At 44.9% G+C, this 16,800-nt stretch overlaps 1 protein-coding gene across 2 annotated transcripts in view; it reads right to left on the bottom strand.

Moving 5' to 3' along the window:
* ca8 (carbonic anhydrase VIII) overlaps positions 1 to 16,800 on the bottom strand; it is a 122,226-nt gene that overhangs the window by 92,992 nt on the left and 12,434 nt on the right. For both annotated transcript variants that reach the window (XM_072467715.1, XM_072467714.1), the window contains 2 exons: positions 12,303 to 12,427; positions 7,330 to 7,425 (listed from right to left, as the gene is read on the bottom strand). In XM_072467715.1, coding sequence (XP_072323816.1) covers positions 7,330 to 7,425; positions 12,303 to 12,427 — 221 coding nt within the window. The remainder of the gene's footprint in view (positions 1 to 7,329; positions 7,426 to 12,302; positions 12,428 to 16,800) is intronic.

The raw sequence follows: 16,800 nt of genomic DNA, 5'->3' as shown, positions 1-16,800 counted from the left end.
TTATGAATAAAATATATTTTTTTGAATATAAAAAAAAAATCTGCTCCTGCTCTTTGTCAAAGATCCATGGATCAAATTCTCAGTGGATTGAATGGAGTGCAATATTATTTAGATGACACAATCATCACTGATTAGAGTGAACAGGAACACTTGGGAAAATTTGGAAGTTAACCTGAAGCAGTTACAGAGCCACAACCTGAGAGTTAAGAGGGAAAAGTGTGACTTTTTCCAAGTCATTCATTAATTACCTTGATCATATTGTCGACAAAGACGATTTAGACGAAAAACAAAGGAAATGTCAGCGATCCTAGAAGAATCACGTCCTCAAAATGTGACACAATTAAGATTGTTTTTAGGGTAAATTAGTGTCAAATTTAGCAACACGATTGAAGAATTTACACATGTTGCTATGTGTCAAACAGGCATGGCACTGGTCAGAAGAATGTGAAAATGCAAACAATGAAGTGAAAAAAGCTTTCGTGAAATCAAAGCTGTTGCTTCCATTATAATCCAGAAATGAAGTTGCAGTTAGCTTGCGTGGCAAGTTGTAGTTAGAATCACAGACTCCTTACAGTGCAAAAAGAGGACACTCAGCCCATCAAGTCTGCACCGACCCTCAGAAGAGCCACCTACCTAAGTGCACGCCCTATCCCCGTTATCCCACCTATCATTTTGGATACAAGAGGAAATTTAGCATGACCAATCCACCTAACAGGCACATTTTTGGCCCGGAGAAAATCCACGTGGATACAGAGAGAATGTGCAAACTCCAGTCACTCTCGGTTGGAATCGAACCCGGATCCCTGGCTCTGTGAAGCAGCAGTACTAATCACTGTGCCTCCCCATGGGAAGTGGCCACAACCTTGATTTTAGTGTGTAGTATGGTAGAGGGGGAAAGAAGTAGTGTGTATGACTGAAAATTTTGATGAGTTTGGTGTATTTGTGCTGGTTACGTTGTATTGGTCCAGCTTCAATTATATTCTGCTACGTTTCAGTTAATTTCTTACTCCCTATAGAAAATGCTCATGAGACTTCCGGTGGTGGCCATGGAGGAGTAAGTCGCACATTTGACAGTTCCCGCCTGTAACGGACCTTTTGACCTTTATCCCCCCATTTTTTTTTCAGAATTTACGGGATAAATCAGTGAAGAGTGAGACAGTAAGGAGAAATCCCCCTCCGGTGTATGGAGAATTGGAGCAGAAGTGGCTGTGTGAGATGACAAAGTCCTATAAAGGGAGACGCAAGCAGAGCTGGTAACACGGGACAGCATGGCGGAGAGCAAGGGCCGTGGGGAGACGGCACAGTGGTCGACGGAGCAGCTGGTGAAGTTTTTCGAGGATTGCTTCGTCAAGCTGAAGGAGGACACGCTGGACCCGATTAAGGCTTTGATTGATCAAATGGTTCAGAATCAGGAAACCCATGGGAGAACGATCCAGGAGGTCGAACAAAATTGTCCGAGCACGAGGAGTATATAACAGTGCTGGAAAGCAAGGTGGGGATGGTGAATGGCCGCCAGAAAAGAATGCAATAGAAGCTGCAGGACCTGGAGGATAGGTCCAGGAGGCAGAATCTCAGAATTGTTGGCCTCCCTGAATGCAGTGAGGGATCGGATGCGAGGACCTATGTGACGGACATGTTGGAGAAGTTGATGGGGGCTGGGGCGTTCCCTCAGCCCCTGGAATTGGACAGAGCGCACAGAGCCCTCATGAGGAAGCCTAGAGCAAACGAGCTGCCGAGGGCCATGGTGGTAGATTTTCACCGTTTCATGGACAAGGAACACATTTTGCAGTGGGCCAAGAAAGAATGGAGTAGCAAGTGGGAGAACTATGAGTTGCGCATCTATCAGGACCTGGGAGCGGATTTGGCCAAGAGGCGAGCTGGGTTCAATCGGGCAAAAATGACCCTCTTTAAGAAGGGGGTGCAGTTCGGGATGCTGCACCCAGCCCGTCTGTGGTTCACACAGGAGGAACGAGACTTCGACTTTGAAACACCAGACGAAGTATGGACCTTTATTAAAGAAATGAAGCTGGAGGCGAATTAAAAGACACTTAAGCCTTGGAGAAGAACTGTGGCAGCGATTTGTGGTGCTGGATTGTATAAATTTAAGTATATCTTTGTGAAATAATGGGCTGTGTGGATGGTTAAAGGTTGATCTGTCTTGCAGGGACCTTGTTAAGGGGGTGGGATGGGCTTTGAATTTAGTTCTGCTTTTTGGGTGATTACTTTTCTCAAGTGACTGTTTCTTCACTGTTTTTTCTGTTTGTTTACTGGGGAATGTGATGCTTTTAAAGTTTTTTATTCATGTGGGGAGGGAGAGAGGAGAGTACAATAGGGAGACAGACTGCTTGGTTTCTAGTGTTGTTGTTAGGGGGGTAGGGAGGGGTGGGGGGTGGAAGCTGTTTTGCTGACAGGTGAGCAACTGTTACTAGGGGACAAATGGAAGGTCAGGAACGGCGACAGCCCGAGTGGGGACTCGAGGAAGCGGAGGGCGCGAGCTCGAGGCTGGCCTAAAAAGTGTGATGGCTAGTCGGCAGGGGGGCGGGGGTTGGAAGCCCCCCATCCAGGCTGATCACATGGAACGTGAGAGGACTGAATGGTCCGGTCGGTCCGGTCAAGCGGGCTCGCATGTTCACGCATTTGAGGGAACTGTAATTGGACGTGGCAATGCTACAAGAGACACACTTAAAGGTTACAGACCAGACGAGATTGAGGAAGGGGTGGGTTAGCCAAGTGTTCCACTCAGGACTGGACTCAAAGACCGGGGGGTAGTAATCTTGATCAGCAAACGAGTGGCATTCGAGGCAGGGAGAATCATGTCAGACAAGGGGGGTAGGTACATAATGGTGAGTGGGAAGTTGGCAGGGGTGCGAGTGGTACTTGTGAACATATATGCTCCAAATTGGGACGACGTGGAATTTATGAGGCGGGTGTTAGGTAATATCCCAGACTTAGAGACACATAACCTGATCATGGGAGGGGACTTCAACACAGTCATTGATCCGGAATTCGACCGGTCAAAATCCAGGACAAGGAGGAGGCCGGCTGCGGCAAGGGAATTGAAGGGTTTTATGGAACAGATGGGGGGAGTAGACCCATGGAGGTTTGCACGGCCGAGGACAAAGGAGTTTTCCTTTTTTTCCACATGTCCACAAGGTATACTCTCGCATCGACTTTTTTGTTCTGAGCAGGACGCTAATACCAAAGGTGGTGGATACTGAGTATTCGGCAATTGCAGTGTCGGATCATGCCCCGCACTGGGTGGATCTACGGTTTAGTGTGGAGAGAGGGCAACGACAGCTGTGGACACTGGAAGTGGGGTTGCTAGTGGACGAAGCGATCTGTGGGCAGGTTAACAAGTCCATCCAGAACTACCTGGAAACAAACGATACGGGGGAGGTCTCTGCAGCGGCCGTCTGGGAAGCTTTGAAGGCAGTAGTCAGAGGGGAATTAATCTCGATACAGGCCCACAGAGAAAAGGTGGAATGGGCTGAGAGGGATAGATTAGTGGAGGAGACACTCCAGGTGGACAGGAGATACTCGGAGGCCCCGGACGCAGGGCTACTGAGGGAACGGTGTAGGTTACAGGTGGAATTTGGGCTGTTGACCACAGGGAAAGCAGTGGAACAGTTGAGGAAGGCAAGGGGGGCGATCTACGAGCACGGGGGAAAAGGCAAGCAGAATATTGGTGCACCAGCTCAGGAAAAGAGAGGCGGCCAGGGAGATAGGTAAAGTAAAGAGTAGAGACGGTAATACTGACCTGGACCCAGCGGGGGTGAACGAGGTGTTTAAGGACTTTTATAGTAAATTATATGAGTTGGAACCCCTGCTGGGGTGGAGGGGGTGAGGTAATTTCTGGATCAGTTGAAGTTCCCGAGGGTGGAGGAGGACCTGGTGGAGGGGCTGCAATTGAGATTGAGGAAATAATTAAGGGGCTGGAGGGCATGCTGTCGGGCAAGGCTCCGGGGCCTGACGGCTACCCGGTGGATTTCTATAAGACGTTTTCAGAGATATTGAGCCCACTGCTGGTGAGGACATTTAACAAAGCAAGAGGGAAGGGAGTCCTTCCCCAACAATGTCACAGGCCTCGATTTCATTGATCCTGAAATGGGAGAAGGAGCAATACGGATCATACAGGCCGATTTCGCTACTGAATGTGGATGCCAAACTGCTGGCTAAGATACTGGCCACAAGGATAGAGGACTATGTCCCGGGGGTGATAGGGGAAGACAAGACAGGATTTGTTAAGGGCATGCAACTCAAGGCCAATGTTCGAAGGCTTCTAAATGTTATTATGATGCCCTCAGAAGGAAAGGAGGTGGAGGTGGTGGTACCGATGGATGCGGTGAAGGCTTTTGATCGGGTGGAGTGGAATTACCTGTGGGAGACGCTGGGAAGGTTTGGGTTTGATGAGGGTTTTATTGACTGGGTGCGGTTACTCTATCTGGCACCAGTAGGGAGTGTGCGTACGAACCGGCTGAGGTCGGGATATTTTGAACTACACCGAGGGACCAGTCAAGGGTGCCCCCTCTCCCCGTTACTGGTTGCTCTGGCCATAGAGCCATTGGCCATGGCGTTCAGAGCCTCTAGGAACTGGAAAGGGCTGGGGGGGTGGAGCACCGGGTCTCGCTCTACGCAGATGACCTGCTCTTGTACATTGCGGACCCGTTGGAGGGGATGGGAGAAGTAATGCGAATCTTGGGGAAATTTGGCAATTTTTCAGGGTATAAATTGAACAGCGAGATGTTTGCAATCCAGGCAAGAGGACAGGAGAAGAGACTGGGAGGGCTGCCGCTTAGAATGGTAGGGAAGAGCTTTTGATATCTGGGAATCCAGGTGGCCCAAAAATGGGAGGTACTACACAGGTTAAACCTATCCCAGTTGGTAGAACAAATGGAAGGGGACTAAGAGATGGGACATGCTCCCGCTACCACTGGCGGGGAGGGTGCAGACCGTGAAAATGACGGTCCTCCCCAGATTTCTGTTTGTCTTTCAGTGCCTCCCCATCTTTATCCCCAAGGCCTTTTTCAAGCAGGTGAATAAGATTATTTTGGGCTGTGTGTGGGCGGGAAAAACCCCACGAGTGAAGAAAGTGTTGCTGGAGTGCAGTCGGGGGGGGGGGACACTATTTATAGACGGGAGCTTTCCCAGCTTGAAAGCTTTGGAGGATAAATTTAAATTGCCAGCAGGGAATGGTTTTAAGTATTTGCAGGTGCGAGACTTCATGAGAAAACAGGTGCCGGCCTTTCCTCTGTTGCCACCACGGGGGATACAGGATAGAGTAGTTTCCAGTACCTGGGTGGGAGAGGGGAAGGTATCGGATATTTACCAGGAGCTTTCAGAGGCAGAGGAAACTCCGGTGGAGGAGCTTAAGGGCAAGTGGGAGGACGAGCTAGGAGAGATAGAGGCGGGACTATGGGCGGATGCCAAAAGCAGGGTTAATAACTCCTCATCATGCGCCAGGCTTAGCCTGATACAATTTAAGGTAGTCCACCGGGCACACATGACAGCGGCCAGGATGAGTACGTTTTTCAGGGTGGAGGATAGGTGTGCGGGAAGCCCAGCAAATCATGTCCACATGTTTAGGGCATGCCCGTAGCTTAGAGGGTTTGGGCAGGATTTTGCTGCGGCAATGTCCATGGTACTAAAAACACGGGTGGTGCCGAGTCCGGAGGTAGCGATCTTTGGAGTGTCGGAAGATCCGGGAGTTCAGGGGGCGAAAGAGGACGACGTCTTGGCCTTTGCCTCCCTGGCAGCCCGGAGACGGATCTTGTTAATGTGGAGGGACTCGAAGTCCCCGAGTGTAGAGACCTGGGTCAGTGACATGGCTGGGTTTCTCAGTCTCGAGAAAATAAAGTTTGCCTTAAGAGGGTCAATGTTAGGGTTCTCCCGGAGGTGCCAGCCATTCGTCGACTTTCTCGGGGAAAATTAAAATGTCAGCAGATGCAGTATTCTGGGTTGGGGGTTGGGGGAGTGGGGGGGAAGAGAGTGGATTGTTGTTGTTTGGTTGAGGTGTGTGAAGATTGGGCTGGGGGGGGGGGGGGGGGGGGGGGGGGGAGGAGGAGGAGAGAGGGGGTGGAGGGGGAGGAAATGTTTATTTGACCATGTTGATGTCATTGTTTATGTTACTGTTAGAAACATTTTCAAATACCTTAATAAAATTTTATTTTAAAAAAAGAAAATGGTCACGATTTATTTTGGGGTGTGCAAGTTAATTCTTCCACTGTGGCATTCTCATCACGTAGTGGCGTAGTGGATACTGACAGATTTATTTTTGTTTAGTGTTAGCTTGTGGTATTTAATTGTAAAATTCCTTTCAAATTTGTGTCCAATTCCTCTTTTGGACTAATGATGATCACTTCGGAAATTCTTGCAATTACACTTTTTTCTGTAAACATTTGTCCTTTTGCTCCAACTAGTTCTAATCTCCACACCTTCAAATCCTACTACCATGTAAATCACATGAATCTCTAGCCAAAAGAAATGGATTCCACTCACCAAAATCAAGGATTACTTCAGATTGCCTAAACCCAAATTTCAACAACTGTGTAGCAGAAAAAAAAAATCTGACTTTAAACCAGTTTTGTAAGGCATCCAAATCTTGATTTGCAATTATTAGGTTTGTTCTGTACAGCAGAGTTAATTGTGGTGCCTCCTTTGGTGCAGTCAATTCAGTTTTGTTTGGTAGTTTCCACAGAATAAACACCAGTAAGGACGGACATCTACTGTAGTACAAAACTAGTCTGTGCAAAAGTGAGCCTTAAAAAGAAAAATAAACTCTGGCAGCCCACTGTGCAACTATCTATATTCTAATGGTTAACATTTTAAAATTCTTATCCTTGCTTACAAATATGTCCATGACCTAGCCATCCCTGCATCTGTAATCTCCTTCCACTCCTACAACCCTTTGAGATAACTGTGCTTCTCCAATTCTAGCCTCCAAAACAACATTGTCGCCGTTTCTTTTGATACACAACTGCAATTTGTTTAAGCCTGCAGTCCCTTTAAACCTTTTTGTCTGGCTGCACTTACATGCCAATTTAGATGGGCCAATTTGTGCAGTGCCTGCACAGGAGCATTTGCCAATGGACTGTTGAAATTATGATACTTCGCAAATTTCATGCTCAGTTTTTCCCCTCATCCCAAACATTTTTACATTTCTATTTCCCACATTTTGCAGCATTTTCCAGCTGAAGCTGTCATCAGGTGATCTGTCACCATATGTCAAAAAAATGTCAAAGTAACTAAGTGCAGCCAAGCAATCTATCCTCTACTTCAGCTCACTATCTAGGCACGGGTAAATAGTATGCTGGTCTATAATGGAATAGTTACCTGGACAAACAAGGAAATGATTGCGATTCCATTTTTCTTCCCCAAAGCTTCATCAATATTTTTGAACAAAGTAGAATTCCAATGGATAAGATGGAGCTGAGAATATAAAAATTGCAGAAATATAAGTTAAAAAAATTATAAATTCAATGTCCATTTGCTTTTTTGAACCTAGATTGCTTAAAACAAAGGCTTTGCATATACTGAACTGAAGATAAAAGAAAATCAGAATCTTTAATCTTACATTGGAATGAAAAAATCTGACCTAATCGTATCACTATTGCAGCTGAAATGCAGCAGACTTCGACCTCCCAAGCACACCAGTGTTGACCCCACTGTTTCTGAAAGTGTGTCAAGCTTCAGCAGCTCAAAAGATCAGCCAACAAATAATTTAGTTGCATGTTCGCCTACCGCCACAACCGGTCCACAGCAGATATCATCTCCCTGACCCTACACTCATCCCCAGAGCATCTCGACAAGGACACCACATCAGACTCATATTCATAGACTCCAGCTCCGCCTTCAACACCATAATCCCAGCCAAGTTCAAATCCAAACTCCAAAACAGAGGACTTGGCTCCTCCCTCTGCAACTGGATTCTCACCTTCCACAATCAACAAGGATAAACAATGACACCTCCTCCATGATAGTCCTCAATATCGAGGCCCAACAAAGCTGTGTACTTAGCCCCCAACTATACTCCTTATACATACACGACTGTGTGGCAAAGTTTCGCTCCAACTCCATCTACAAGTTTGCTTATCACATGACCGTAGTGGATTAGATCTGAAACATTGACGAGTCAGAGTAGAGTGAGAGATAGAGAACTTAGTGGCATAGTGCAATGACAACAATCTCTCCCTCAATGTCAACAAAACAAAGGAACTGGTCATCGAGTTCAGGAAGCAAAGTGTCGTACGCGTGCCTGTCTGTATCAATGGTGCCGAGGTGGAGATGGTCGACAGCTTCAAGTTCCTAGGTATAAATATCACCAATCTGTCCTGGTCAACCCATGCAAATGTTGCGACAAAGAAAGCACAACAGCGCTTTTACTTCCTCAGAACATTTGACAGGTCCACAATGACTCTTATAAATTTTTATAGATGTATCACAGAAAGCATAAGTGTCTGCACATCTTATGGGTTGTGGGGGCGTAACCCACACTCACACGGGGAGAAATCCACATGGACAGTGACCCAGGGCCAGGATAGAAGTTCGGTCCTCGGTGCCGAGAGGCAGCAGTGCTAACCACTGGGCCACTGTGCTGCCCTTCTCTAGAATCTTTTAGGCATCGTAGCATTGCCCTCAATTGTCATCATCTCCAAAATCCATTCCCATCTTTCCTAGAACACCCATGTTTGAATATCTCCAATTAGGTTTTCTCCCTTGCCAGAGTACCAAAACGCCTCTCATCAACATCACAAACAACCTATGTGACTAAGAAAAATGGTAAACTTCCCCTCCTTGCCCTTCTCAATCAGTCTACAGATTTTGACACAATTGACCATACTATCCTCCTCCAACGCCTCTCCACTGTCATCCAGCTAGATAGAACTGATTTCATTCTTATCTGATCGCAGCCAGAGTATCACTTGCACTGGCGTCCCCTAAAGTATCTATTCATGACACCCTTCTATTTCGCATCTCCATCATCTGAAAGACACAGCATTTGTTTTCACACGTATTGTGATAACAGAGCTCTATCCCACCATCACCGCTCTCGACACCGCCACTGTTGCCAAATTCAGACTACTGATCCAACAAACAGTATTGGATGAGAACGGATTTCCTTAATTTAACTTTGCAAATACTGAAGCCATTGTTTTCAGGCCACAATCCAAATTCTGTTCATTAGCTACCAACTCCATCCCCGTCCCTGGCAACAATCTGACATCAAGCAAATATCTGCTTACAACTTTGCTGTCATAGATGAGCCAGATATGAACTTCGGACCATGTATTCCCAACATCACAACACCCGTCTATTTCCAACTCCCTACCATTGCCCAACTTTGCCCCAGTCTCAGCTCATCGGCCGAAACTCTCATTTGTACTTCGTTACCTCCAGATTTGACAACTCCAATGCACACCTGGCTGGTGTCCTCAACTCTATTCTCTATAGCCTTCACCCAAAACTCAGTTCCCATGTTTTAACTCATAGCAAATTTTATTTCCCCCATCATTCCAGAGCTCACTGGTTTATATAGCTTCCAGCCAAGCAATGTCTTCATTATACTCCTCGTTTTCAAATTCCTCCATGACCTTGCCCCTCCCGATCTGTAATCCCCTTTAGCCCCATAACCCTTTAATCCTGGCCTCCTTGTGCATTCACAATTATAGTTGTTCCACCATTGATGTCCATGCCTTCAGTTGCCTGAGCCCTGACCTCGACTCCCTCATGACCATGACCCATCTCTGCCTCTCTACATCACTTTCTTCCTTTAAGACTCTCCTTAAAACCTACCTCTACCTAGATTTGGTCATCTGATTTAATATCTTGGGATATGTTGTCATATTTTGCTTTATATTGCTCCTGTGAAGCACCTTGGGAAATATTCATTATTTAACAAATTGTTGGGGCAGCATGGTGGCGCAAGTTATTAGCATTGCTGCCTCACGGTGCCGAGGTCCCAGGTTCGATCCCAGCTCTGGATCACTGTCCGTGTGGAGTTTGCACATTCTCCCCATGTTTGCGTGTGTTTCGCCCCCACAACCCAAAGATGTGCAGGGTAGATGGATTGGCCAAGCTAAATTGCCCCTTAATTGGAAAAAAATGAATTGGGTACTTAATTTTTGTTTTTTAAATTAATAAGTTATTGTAGTATCTGGAAGAGGCATGGTATTCCTATCAGAAGGAACTTTAGGTACACCATGTTATATCACTTTCTCAAAAGAGGCTAATCAGGTTCTTCCCCTTCTCAATCCATATTTTACAGATTCTCATGTTTACTATCAACAATTAATTCCATTATTTTACATGTCATAGAGTTTGACTAATGATAGTCATTGCCCTGGCCTATTTTATTCATCTTTTAGACACAAACATGAACTTTTCTCATCTACTGGCCTGTCACAGCATCCATCGACTTCATCATAACGATTGTCAGTGCCTCCTCATAGATCTTCTTTCTACTCCTCACTAAGTAACATCTATCCTTGGGGACTTCACCTATCTAAAACTGATCATTTCACTTATATTGATGTCATCGCTTGTACTTGGGTTCATCTGTCTCAATCTTCGTCCCTCACCTGAAGTGTGGTGAAACCTTTTCCTAAGAGAGGCTCCTAAAAAAAATTAAATCAACATCTTGGTAATTGCTTTTGGAACTATTCCAGATTTGTAAGGTCAGTATGCCATCATAAAAATAGACCAGTATTTTCTTGCTGCACTTAAGAATGTCCTAGCCAGGTGCTGTGCAAAAAGACACAAATAACTACAATAGGGGCAATTACTTTTTCATGGCAGTCAGGTACTTCCTTGGAGTGCAGTGCCAGGAGGGCAAGATATCATTTTCAGGGATTCTCCCACAATGAAACCACTGCTCAGCTACCTTGCATTCAACATCCCGAGCTTGCAAATTAGCCAACACCATAGAATGGAATACTCAACAATCCACTCGCTTTGCATATTTTCAAGCAAAAATACAGATGGTAGTGTTGAAGTCTGAACTTGCATCAAATAAACTAGCCCAGGGAAACATGATCATCCTTACCATTCAATCAGTAGATGAATCACAAAACGTACCACTTATTTCGACGTGTTTCACAAACCCAGTGATCTTGTCACCCAATTCCAATATTCCAGCTACACAATTCATTGGCCCGATTTAAAAAAGAAAAAGTAATGTGATGTTCCCACCTTGCGAATTGTTTTGTTGAATAGATGGCTCGGATTAAAAAGGAACCAAATTAAGTGACTGACTCCTTGAAACTGAGAGAATGAGTGACTTTTTTTGATGTTCCATGGGGCCACTCCAAAACAAATTATTAATTCTAGCTGTCAAATAAAACAAGTACAAATTCAAGGCTACACATTCAAGGGCAGTCAGCAATGTAACTTTTTTTCTTTACTTCGTTGTTAAGAAAATATCTCGTGGCCATTAAGCTGTGATACTGAGTACAAAGACCCCACAGCTCCCTTCAACTCATCTCCTATCCAACATCCACCCCATACAAGAGCAGCAAGAACACAGAAAAAAGAGTCCAGTGGATAAACAGGCAAAAGTAGTGAACTAATGCCCGAGAATCTAAGAACATTTTGAGAGGGGGCAGGGTGGGAGCAAAGGAGATCGCCCAAAAGGTTTACAGCATTTTTTATTTGTTTTCTAAATTTGGAGTACCCAATTCTTTTTTTCCTCAATTAAGGAGCAATTTAGTGTGGCCAATTCACTACCCCACACATCTTTGGGTTGTGGAGGTAAGACCCACAGACACAGGGAGAATGATCAAACTCCACAAGGGACAGTGACCCGGGGCCAGGATCAAACCCGGGTCCTCTGTGCTGTGAGGCAGCAGTGCTGACCACTGAGCCACCGTGCTGCCCCCAGGTTTATAACATTCTACAAAGCTACCCAGAATTCAGTATCTAATTCCTCAAGACTAGTTGAGAAAACGTGCGCTCAGCACTAGTAACAAGCAAAGACATGGGGCTGGATTCTCCACCGGCGGGATGCTCTGTTGTGCTGGCAGCTCAGGGATTCCCGACGGCTTGGGTCTGCCCCACAATGGGAAATCCCATTGACCAGCCATCATAACAGAGCATCACGCCGGCGGAGTGGAACAGAAATGTGGCACGGCGGAGTGGAACAGAAATGTGGCACGACGGGGCGGAGAATCCAGCCCATGGTACTGACTCTTCACAATGTATGAAAAAACATTTGGGGATTTGATACTTCCATTTTCAACTGGGAAAACAATACGATTTCAAACTTCCAGCATTGCACTAAGAATTCACAAATACCTTTGATCAGCACTCACCTCCATGGGAAATGCTTTAAAATTAACAGTATGTTCAGAGCCACGCTGGTTCTCTTTACCCCAATGAAATCGAACTTCATGCAATTCATATTCATGATTGTTAAGCAATGGACCACCAGTTAAAACTGCAACAGATATAGATACTTTGCTGTTAATGTAAAATTTTAATTGTCCAGATATCAGATTATGCACAAAATATAAATAAATAAATAACTGAACTTCATTTACAGTAGTCATCCTTAGTGAACACAAATCAAAATACTTCAGAAACATTAATTGAACGAAATACATCAAAAGCATTCGATGTTGCATAAAAACACTCAAAATAAGCTACATTTTTCAGGTCATAAAGTGGCCTAGAAAGTAGGCTAGGACAAAGGGAAATGCAGTCCCTGCACTCATCCACATTAAATAGAGTTAAAAATAGCGCATTAATTAAGAACTTTAAAATCAAAATGTGACAAAAGTAGACCAGGTAATTAAGTTCGGAATTTAAACTGTAAATTGTACACCACTTTTCTCATTATGGAACTTTGTAAAGCCAGAACAAATTCTCTTCTGGTTTATCATGCCCCACTTTAATAAGTTTGGTTCCTCCGTTTGACAGCATAAAAATGAGAAATCTTGTGCGATAACTCAAACCTGTATGTATAGTAAGATAAGATAGGGAGTTATGTTTTGTACCAATTGGGGTCATAGAAACTGGATTTTTCATCTGCTGCCCATAATTAGTTTCCTTCTGATTGGATTCTGGAGAGCACCAGCAACTCAAACCCAAATGCTTGATGCTCCTTTAGGGAGTACTGCATCGTCAAGAGTCTTCTTCTGAATGAGACACTAAACCAAGGCCTAAGTGACAGCTCAGATGAACTTAGGAAACCACAGCATCATTTAAGGAAAAGCAGAGATAGTGTCTTCGTCAAGCAGTGGTCCATCAACTATCAAGGCCAGAAAGTCAGACATGATGTTTTTGAGCCCTTGCTTTGTGCAAACTGATTACAATGTTTGCCTCCATAAAAACAGTGAACACTCCATAGAAGTACTTAATTGAAAGTAACTTTGGAACACCTTGATAAGGTGTAAACATAAATGTAGTTAATAAGATTCAGTTCTTGATATTAGAAGGGAGACTTGGATTTAATAAGGAATTATTCCATTCTCACAGATGAAAGGTTATTAATAACGCTAGTGGTTCGGCATTGGAATCATTTTCCAGTGTAGGGAAATTGCTTTTCATTCTGGCTAAGTTTGCCGATGATACAAAGATAGGTGATGGGGCAGGTAGTATGGAGGAGGTGGGGAGGCTCCCGAAAGATTTAGACAGTTTAGGAGAGTGGTCCAAGAAATGACTGATGAAATTCAACGTGGGCAAGTGCGAGGTCTTGCACTTTGGAAAAAAGAATAGAGGCATGGACTATTTTCTAAACGGTGACAAAATTCATAATGCTGAAGTGCAAAGGGACTTGGGAGTCCTAGTCCAGGATTCTCTAAAGGTAAACTTGCAGGTGGAGTCTGTAATTAAGAAAGCAAATGCAATGTTGTCATTCATCTCAAGAGGCTTGGAATATAAAAGCAGGGATATACTTCTGAAGCTTTATAAAGCACTAGTTAGGCCCCATTTAGAATACTGTGAGCAATTTTGGGCCCCACACCTCAGGAAGGACATACTGGCACTGGAGCGGGTCCAGCGGAGATTCACACGGATGATCCCAGGAATGGTAGGCCTAACATACGATGAACGTCTGAGGATCCTGAAATTATATTAATTGGAGTTTAAGAGGTTGAGGGGAGATCTCATAGAAACTTACAAGATAATGAATGGCTTAGATAGGGAAGTTGTTTCCATTAGCAGGGGAGACTAGGACCCGGGGGCACAGCCTTAGAATAAAAGGGAGTCACTTTAGAACAGAGATGAGGAGAAATTTCTTCAGCCAGAGAGTGGTGGGTCTGTGGAATTCATTGCCACAGAGGGCGGTGGAGGCCGGGACGTTGAGTGTCTTTAAGGCAGAAGTTGATAAATTCTTGATTTCTCGAGGAATTAAGGGCTATGGAGAGAGAGCGGGTAAATGGAGTTGAAATCAGCCATGATTGAATGGTGGAGTGGACTCGATGGGCCGAATGGCCTCACTTCCGCTCCTATGTCTTATGGTCTCTCTTGTGGGCCCATGAATTGGATTCATTTTGGGTTGGTGTTTGGAGCGGGCAGGGAGATTGATTGGGGGTTTGCCCCTGTCCACTTAGCTATGGCTTTGTAACTCTGATAAAAGCATTTTAAAAATAAATTAAAAGGCAAGTTCTTTCTTTCCTGACTTACTTCTTACCAGGTGCTGTGACACAAAAGTAGATTTTCTTGCTTTTTACTATTTTTGGTGGCAACAGTTTGCAAACTGCTCATAATTCTTCTTTTAACGTGTAGGTTGAAATCAAATATGTATTCCTGACAGTCAATGAATCCATTCCATAAGTTGGAAAATTAAATAGCAAGGTGGTCTCGGATGCATCTCGGACATTTTTTTAAATTAATTTACCGGTGTAGCCATCTGGGATGGCCACGTCCCGATTACAAAATGGACATTTGCAAAGAACGCAGGGAAAATTGGACAATACTTAAAAAAGCAAGCAGGTGCAAAGTCTGTCTGTTGATTAGAGCCTTAGCTCTCAAACAGGACCGGTATTGCAGAGCCATCTACATACTAATGAGCCATCCCCAGGAACAAAAGGCAACATTTAGGTAAACAATGCTAAGCCAGACATCCCAGCGCCAGAGGAGACTAAAACAAAGCAAACCAACGGCCACCTAGGACACGCCCAGCAACCAGGGAACCCACCCCTCTATTGGAGGAAAATCGAGAAGGACAATTGGGAAACGGCCCAATTAATTGGGGCCAAGTTCAAGGCCCGCCCAAAAGCACAAGAAGCCCTTTTGGGGTATAAAAAGGACTCCCCAAGAGAGGATCTCTCTCTTGGCCTTGGCTCTTAGCGAGGAGAGACCTGCCTAGCAGCTACGCCAGACCAAATAAGTTCCAAGTCAACGCACGCTACGAAATAGACGCTCCTAGTTGCTATCCTGTAAACAGCTCAACTCAGCAGCTTCAGAACCGAGCAACGGCCATTGTTCCTCTGACTGAGTGAGCACCCAAAGCCAAGTATAAGCTTTTAGTAAGTGATATTTTAGGTTGTAGAGTTTTATGCATGAGTAGATTTGACGGTGTGTAAATAAATGAGCATTGCTTTTGAACTTACTAACTGGTGTGTCGCGTCTGATCAATATTCAGTTTTGAACCTTGTGGTGGTATCGAAAGATACCTGTCGACTCTTGAGCAAACGTAATTAAACAGAGCCAAATTAAGAGACAACAGCAAGTCAGCAACATTTACTGGCGACATCTAGAATCATAGAATACATCTAACGGGACTCGACTTAGAAGTGGCCTAACCACTCCGAGAGAACCCAAATCTGAATTGGGATCCAATTGGAAACAGAAAAACCACAAGCGTAAGAACAGTACTGATCAAGCCTCTGAGATTCGGAAGTGTGTTAATGCATGCGTACTAACAGAGATATAAGGTAAACCTGAGAGATTTTGTTGCGTAAAATTGTCGGGAGTTTTGTAGGCCGGAAATTAGCGTAAGCCGTACCCGTGTTTACATCACCACTTTATCACCCCCTGTTCCAAATTCAGTAGAGAACCTAGATAGAGAAAATGGCAATGAAGGCAATGGAACGCCTTATGAACCCCCAGGAATTCGAGGTCGCAGCGACCAGTAGAGTAGGACAGTGCCCCGTATGGGAAGAAGAGATCAGAAAATATCTCAAAGGGAAAGGATGGCCCCTTTGGAGTGAATTCTGCAATAATGAGGAAACAGGTCCCGGGAGTATAGGACATCCTTGGTGGGAGAACCTGTCAGAGATCCTCAAGAATTGCTTGGGGAAAGCTCGCAAGCCGATGGCAATCGTGTCCTGCTTGGCACAATTGCGAGGCACAGAGGAGGTCGTTAGGACGCTCCGTAGAGAGATAGAGGAGAGAGACAGAAGTAGTGGGGTAGACGTGAGTGAAGTAGAGAAGGACAATAGAAATTTAAAAGAGCAGTTAGCAGCAAGGGACAGAAAGGTGGATGATGTCAAGCTGGCACACCAGTCTTGTCTCGTGCATTTGAGTAGTTTTCAAATGCAATATGATAAGGCCTAACAGGACACGCAACGTGCGGTCTTGGTAAGACAAGAGACCGAGCAACAAGTTGAGAAATTGCAGAAACAGTGCAATGATCTGAAAGCAGCCCTACGAGCACTCCATACTTCCACGACGGAACAAAGGCAGAGCTCTGTAGACCACGCAAAGTGCCGGAAGCAAATTGCAGAATTGCAATCTCTGCTTTCTGTTCAAAATGGGTTTCAATGCACATTTGGACCACAATTAGACCAGGAAAACGACCCCGACTGGCAGGAATTGAATGAGACTGCCCATAGATACGTACATGGAACATGTACGCAGGAAAAC

Source organism: Scyliorhinus torazame, chromosome 11, assembly GCF_047496885.1.
Source record: "Scyliorhinus torazame isolate Kashiwa2021f chromosome 11, sScyTor2.1, whole genome shotgun sequence".
NCBI lineage: Eukaryota > Metazoa > Chordata > Chondrichthyes > Carcharhiniformes > Scyliorhinidae > Scyliorhinus > Scyliorhinus torazame.
This window is presented reverse-complemented; position numbering and strand designations above follow the sequence as displayed.